The sequence below is a fragment of the Agelaius phoeniceus genome, chromosome 2 (assembly GCF_051311805.1).
Source record: "Agelaius phoeniceus isolate bAgePho1 chromosome 2, bAgePho1.hap1, whole genome shotgun sequence".
In the NCBI taxonomy this organism is placed as follows: Eukaryota; Metazoa; Chordata; class Aves; order Passeriformes; family Icteridae; genus Agelaius; species Agelaius phoeniceus.
The window spans coordinates 117,899,899-117,907,027 of record NC_135266.1 but is presented as its reverse complement, the minus strand read 5'-3'; the positions used below and the strand labels follow the sequence as shown (position 1 = coordinate 117,907,027).

At 48.9% G+C, this 7,129-nt stretch overlaps 1 protein-coding gene across 2 annotated transcripts; it reads left to right on the top strand.

Annotated features, from left to right (window-relative positions):
- The first annotated feature begins 329 nt into the window (after positions 1-329).
- Positions 330-7,129, top strand: CFAP298 (cilia and flagella associated protein 298). 2 transcript variants are annotated; one of them, XM_054654889.2, is made up of 7 exons: positions 336-665; positions 1,616-1,783; positions 2,894-2,961; positions 4,443-4,601; positions 4,920-5,051; positions 6,319-6,414; positions 6,500-7,129. In XM_054654889.2, the coding sequence occupies exons 1-7, from the start codon at positions 527-529 to the stop codon at positions 6,608-6,610; spliced, it is 873 nt and encodes a 290-aa protein (XP_054510864.1). In that variant the 5' UTR covers positions 336-526; the 3' UTR covers positions 6,611-7,129. The 2 variants fall into 2 exon arrangements, with proteins under 2 accessions (XP_054510866.1, XP_054510864.1); XM_054654891.2 differs by lacking the exon at positions 4,443-4,601 and having other exon boundaries at positions 330-665.

Genomic DNA, 7,129 nt, shown 5'->3' with positions numbered 1-7,129 from the left:
AGACGTTTTGTCGCTCCCCACACGAGGCAGGGCGCGCGGGCCCTTTAAGGGCTCCCGTGCCCTCACGGGGTAGTCGGAAGTACCACTGCTTATAATTGATATAAAAAAATGGCTGCTACTTATAATTGATATAAATATAGCTGCTACTTATAATTGATATAAATATAGCTGATGATTAATTAGAACAATTAATTTAAGAAGTGATTAGACTCCTTACCTGCAGTTGGTGAGACGTTCGGTCGTTCCCCTCACGGGGCAGGGCGCGCGGGCTCTTTAAGGCTCCCGTGCCCTCACGGGGAGGCCGGAAGGGGAAGCGGCGGCGGGATCGGTGGCGGCGCCGTTGCTGCGAGACCGGAGTCTCCCGAAGGATCCCGAAGGATCCCGGTGCTACCGGAGGGGGCGGCAGCGGTCCCCCCGCGCCCTCAGGGCCTCCCGGAGCGGCGGGCGCGGCCGCTCCCCGCGCTGCCTCCCTGCCGCCGGTATCCAGGGTCTCGGCTCCGTTGCTGAGGGGCCGCCCGGGCCGGCCATGGTGCGGCTGCACGTCAAGCGCGGCGGCGAGAGCGAGTTCCTGCTGGAGGCGCCAGGCAGCGCCCGCCTGGCCGAGCTGGCGCCGCTGGTGGCCCGCATCCACAACGGGCGGCTGAAGGTGCAGCGCCTGTGCTCAGGTACCACGGGGCCGCGGCGGGCGGCAGCAGCTCCGGCAGCCGTCCGGGCAGCGGGAACACCTCGCCTGCGCTCCTGACGGGGTCGGTGCGAATTCCCGCTTTCGGTGTTCAGTGAAGGCACTGCAAAGCCTTGAAACCTCTCCCACTGAGTGTGCCGGTAGCAGCTGCTTAAATCAGGGAATCGCGGAATGGTTTGGTTTGGACCTCAAAGCTCTCGCAGTGCCACCCCTGCCATGGCGGGGACGCCTTCCGCTGTCCCAGGTGCTCCAAGCCCCGTCCGGCCTGGCCTGGGGCACTGCCAGGGTTCTGGGGCAGCCACAGCTGCTCTGGGCACCTGTGCCAGGACCTCAGCACCCTCGCAGGGAAGCATTCCTCCTCAGTATCCCATCTAACCCTGCCCTGTGGCGGTTTGAAGCCATTCCCCCGTGTCCTGTTACTCTGTCCAAAGTCGTCCTTCAGGGCACTGTGAAGTGCTCCCCCCTGACCAGCAGCTTCCGAGGCAGCTTTAAAAAACATTTCCTGCCCCACCGTGGGGCTGTGAGAGCAGCGATTGCTGTCAGGTAAGCCTGACCTGGGGGTACAGCCCACCCACAGCTGCTGTGGTTGTGGTGTGTCTGAGGCCGTACTGACACTGCTCTGAAATCTAAAAAAACCGGACCAGGGAAATACCAAAAATAAAAGGTTTATGGCCACGAAGTACCATGAGGGTTTGTATCCCTGCACTTGTCATTTGTTACATTGTTCTATGGTTATGTAAAATTTATAAATTTCAACATTATTACACTATCTATATATGTCTGTTTATATCCCTTATTCTTTATTCCCTCTATGTATCTGTTTAGAAACTAAAAGCTCGGGGCAAGTTTTGCCTGCACATACATCATGTGAAAGGCTTTTGTAAATGGACTATAGTAATAGACTTTTAATCTTGTTCTCTGAACACTCTAAAGAGATGGAGGAGCTGGCAGAGCATGGCATTTCCTTACCTTACAACATGCAAGGACTGACAGAGGAGCAGATAGAAGAGCTGAAGTTAAAGGACGAGTGGGCAGAGAAGTGTGTCCCAAGCGGTGGGAGCGTCTTCAGGAAGGATGAGATGGGGCGAAGAAATGGATTTGGTGAGTCAAACGTCAGTGCTTGTTTCTTTCCCTTCAGACACAGACAATCCATAATATAACAGGGAGCAACAAATCCCTGGTTCTGGAATGGGGTAGCCAAACTGTAAGTTCCACACACAGGGATTCTGTCTTGGGTCAGAATCTGGGGTAATGCTGATGAACAAGCCTGAAGAGCAGTGTCTCTCTTCAGCACATAAACAATCACCAGGAGCAAGTTTGACTGCTCCAGTTCTGTTTACCCTCCCCATTTGTAAATGTACACTTGAGAACTGGGTTTCCCCAGGGACTCCAAGATACATTAAGGGTTGTTTTTCTAATATTTCTCCTTTTGTCTCATTGACTGAGCTAGTTCAGCCTTGTGATATTGACCAAGTTAGAAAATTGAACGGGGTGCGTATGCAAGCCAAACCAGGTGCCATCAGATGATGCACCCAAGTAGGACATAAGCTGGGAATGAGCATGCTTCAGCTGGATTTTTGTTTTTGAGGACAGGCTTTTTGTAGCAATTGAAATAGATAACTGTGATGTGAAATGTACAGTGTATTTGTGAAACTGTCTTCATTGTTAGATTGAGATTTTAATTAGAAAAGAAAGCTGCGAGCTGTTTTGCCCAGTTAAGGCATGTCTGCCAGTACAGCCCACAGTAGTCCAGCAGGGAAGGAGCCTTGGATTGTTCTGAGGGTATGGGATTATGGTTGTTGCTTTCTACTGAGGACCTTTGTCCCAAATGAAGTTCCAGATCATGGAATCATGGAATCACAGAATAGTTTGGGTTGGAAAGGACCTTAAAGCCCATCCACTTGCACTCCCCTGCCATGGGCCAGGACGCCTTCCACTAGACCACATTGCTCCAAGCCCTGTCCAGCCTGGCCTGGAACACTTCCAGGGATGGGGCAAATACCAGTCACATGTCTTTGGGAGAAGCCATATTGCTGTCCCATGAGAAATACTGCTTATTTCTTAAGTTAGTAGGAAATACAGGAATGAACCATGTAACCCCTGCTTTATGGTACAATACTGTTTCATTTGCTCACAGTGGAGTCTGCACAGGATGTGTGCTAGGTTTCTTTACAGTAAGCATAGACTGTGGGATCTCTCTCTTACTTGTAGCTCCAAATGAAAAAATGCAGCAAGTTATAAAGAAAACAATAGAAGAAGCCAAGGCATTAATCTCTAAGGTGAGTTTCCTCAAGTGATGTGTGGGGCTTTCCTAAAATAAGTGCTGTGGAGTTGGGCATCTTAAATAAAATCAGGCTTTTTTCGGTGCAAGGGCTGACAGTTGTTGAGAAATGCCATGAAGTGATGTGAATGGTCTAATAAAACCTGACATTTTGGTTAATATTTTTCTTTAAGGCTTTTGGCAAGTGGTTCAACAGGTTAAGGAATCGGATCCAAACTCCAAGGGAATGCTGGCAGCTGAGCCCATGTGGAGCCATTAAATCACATTCAGTTTTATCCTTGCAATTTGCTACTGCTGTGTCCTTTGGGGGAATGCTTGTCATGCTTTCTGGTGAAAAATTAACTGCATTCTGTGCCGTTCTCGGAGCTAATGAAGTCTTTTGACTTTTATGTGTAATTAATTGAAAAATGTGTTCTAATCTCTTAGGTTATCACAGAATCACGGATGGTTTGGTTTGGAAGGGACCTTAAAGCTCACCCAGAGCCATGGGCAGGGACACCTTCCAATGGAGCAGGCTGCCCAGAGCTCAGTGCAGCCTGAACACTTGCAGGGATCCAGAGCAGGGCGTAGGCCTTGGTGTGACTTGCACGTGCCCTCAGCTCAGTCCTGCTGAGCACAGGGTTTGCCCTGATGATGGGACGGTGCTCTCAGGCATTCAGATTGACATGGCCAAACCTGGAGTGCTCTGTGTGGTGTTTCAGCTTCCCTATGGCTTTGAAACACCAATGTAGTAACGTTTATGAATGGAGTTAAGGGTAGCTTGGAAAGTGGCTTGTTTGGTTTGCCACTTGATGATGACAAAATGGAAGAAACATGCCTGTGTGTTTGGGGTTGTACTGGCCAGTTAGCCAGATCAGGAACGTCCACAAGGAGGCAACATTCCCTTAGCTGAGTGCTCAACAAACTGTTAGCTCTGCAGGGAAGACCTTTATTTCTGTTCTTCCAGATGTGTCATGTTTCTCCTTTGTCCTTGCACTGGGGTTGGAATGATCTCAAGTACTTGTTCTTGCAGCTCTCTGCATGAGCTGAGCAGTTTGCCAAGCTTTACACGTCTGCTCACGTGTGCTCTATTCTTTTCTCGAGTTTTAAGCCCCTTCTCCATCCCTCACTTGAATTTTGCTGGCTTGAATCACGTTCAGGAGTCACAAGTGCTTGGAGCCACAGCACCCCATCTGCTGCTTGTGGTCACACAAATGTGTCCTGGTTTGAGTCCTGTGTTCCAGGGGCAGCTGTCTCCTCACAGTTTGGTGAAGATCTCCCTTTTCTGTGTTCTCCCTCACCCACAGTAAACAGGCTAAACAGAGGGGCCAGAGGTGAGAGATGTTCTCCCAAGTCGGTATTCCAGTGAGGAGATTGGCACTCCTAAAATCCTGATGCAGCCTGTTGGCTCTGCTCAGGTGTCCCATCACTTCAGCTCTGGACTGGCCACTCTTCCTGCAGGTTTGCTTGCCTTGCCCCTGATCCCTGTGTGTGTTTCAGAAACAAGTTCAGGCCAGTGTGTGCGTTGGCATGGAGACAGTGACAGACGCCCTGGAGCAGCTCCGAGGGGCGGTCACGATCGTGTATCCCATGGGATTGCCTCCACACGATCCCATCAGGATGGAGTTTGAGGATAAAGAAGACTTGTCAGGAACTCACGTACGCAGTAATGTATTCCCCTTGTGTGTAGTCCTGGGTTAAACATGGCCCGTGCTGTTCTTCATCTTAGCACTGAAAGTTGTTTTCACCCCCAGTATGGAGAATTTGTGTCCCAAAATGTCCTGAGATTGAATGGAATATAAGTAAAAATGCCACAGATGAATATGAGGAGAAACACGTAGAAGTAGAGTGTAAAATTACACTTCATGTTAGGAATTCTAGAAAGATTATTTTTTTTCCCCATGAAAAAAATCTGGTTTTGGAAAAAAAGCAAGAAACAATATCCTCCAACTCTTCACCTTGTTTATTTTGTCACAGGCTGGAACTGAAGTTATAAAAGAATCCGAAGCACAGTTGTGGTGGGCAGGAAAGCAGTTAGAAGAAACAAAGTTGCTGTCTGACTACGTGGGCAAAAATGAGAAAACAACCATCATTGTGAAGATCCAGAAGGTGAGTACTGCTGGGAGATTGCTCTACAAGTTCCTCACCCTTGGCTGTCTGTTCTCTGTGGAAGAGAACTATCCATAGGAGTATAAAATGGATTAGATTAGTTCCAGCTTGAGCATCCTCAAACTGTGCATCTGTTTTAAGGTTTGAATGGATTGTACTCTGAGTTTCTCTCTAGTAACTCTTTAGCCTGTCACTTACATACTGTAGTCACTATTTCTTGCTCCATGGTGTTTTTGTGGAGTACAACAAGGAGGCATTTAAAGAATGGAGGGAATACAACCTGGCAAGTTTTGTGGCAAATCTTGCCACCTGCAGTGGGTTCTGCAGTGCATCCCTGAGAGGTGAGTCAGGTGATTTATTCAGAAGGCCAGATTTGGATTTTCTTCCCTCGCAAGGTCATTGGGAAATGCATGGTGTGGCATCCCAATGGCCACTGCAGGGTAGCTCCTGGGAGTGCTGTCTGTTTAATTAGTTGGAGGGCTTGCTCACAGAGCAAGGGCAGTGCAGGGGCTCCTCTGTGCCCAAACCCCCTCAGAGCTGTTTGTTCTCCAGGGCATCCACATCTCCATGCACAGGAAGATGCTGTGCTTGCACTTGCTGACAGCACGAGTTTTCTGCTTTGTCCATCATTTCTTCCAGGGACACAGTGGCCTGGATAAGAGATTTCCTTTTATTTGTAGTGGTTTGTAACTCCCTTACTTCTCTCCTTTACTGAATCCTGTGCCATCCTGTGTCTGTATTAGTAGGGGAGCTAAAGAGATAGGTAGAGTGACCTTAAAGCAGATTTGTTACATCTTTTAAAGTGGAAATTTATGTAAAATAGACTTAATCCTGTTTGCATCTTCCATTGATGTCCACAGAATTGGCAGCATGATTCAGATACAGAGATGAAAAAATAACTCTCACTTGAAAAAATAAGGAAAGTGAGGGTGCTGAGGCCCTGGCACAGATTGCCCAGAGAAGCTGTGGATGCCCCTGGACCCCTGGAAGTGTTCCAGGCCAGGCTGGATGGGGCTTGGAGCACCCTGGGCTAGTGGAAAGTGTCCCTGCCCATGGCAGGGGGTGGGAATGAAATGATCTTCAAGGTTCCTTCCAACCCAAACCATTCTGTGATTCTGTGAATGCAGCCACAGTTCCTCAGCATTTATTTTCCTGTGCTGAGGGAGCTCATTAAGTCCAGTTGTCTGAAAGGTTTTTGCTGTCTGTGTGTAGCAGCTTCTCCTTTGCATGCCAGAGTCACCAGCAGCATTTCCAACTTGCCTTGCAGAAAGGGCAGGGAGCCCCGGGGCGGGAGCCTGTGCTGAGCCACGAGGAGCAGAAGGAGATGATGCTGTACTACCACAGGAAGCAGGAGGAGCTGAAGGTGGGTGTGCCCGTGGTGCCCGTGCGTGCGGGGCTGCTCCAGCCGAGCTCAGGCCCTCACTGCCGCCCTCCCCTCTGTGCCACAGAAACTGGACGAGGAGGACGACGACTCCTTCCTCAGCGCTGAGTGGGCAGACAGCCACGCTCTGAAAAGGCAATTCCACGGGGTCAAAGACATCAAATGGGGTCCCAGATGAAGCTCTGCACGCCCCTTCCCAAGCTGCTCGCTTGGTGCTCCTGTTTGAAGCACGGAGTGTTGCGGTGTGTGTGGTAGAGTGTTCAGACAGCAGCTGAACAAACTGTCCCTTCTGTGGCCTTAGGTGTTCAATAAATGTTCCTATTTCTCTGTGACTGCAGCAGCACTTTCCTCTGCAAAGAAATGAACAGGTTCTCCTGACGTGTGGTACTTTATTAGAAACTTGCAGTTTGGAATTGGAAATGTCAGTCTGTTTCATAGGCAGGAGATGTAGTAAACATGCCCTGGAATACTGGTGTTGTTCAGAGAGCTCTTTATACTCTCCTGCATTGCTGTTAGATGGTGTGCTCTGGAAAAGGTAATTTCTTTTATAGGAAATCAGTTTCCCCTGACTCATCCAGGGAGAATGAAGGGTTTTTTATATGCTTGTTCACATTTCAACATAGCTATTTCCAAACTGTCATTTTGAAATGAGTTAACCTCTTAATAATTGTTCAAAGTAAATGTTTTTATATAAACA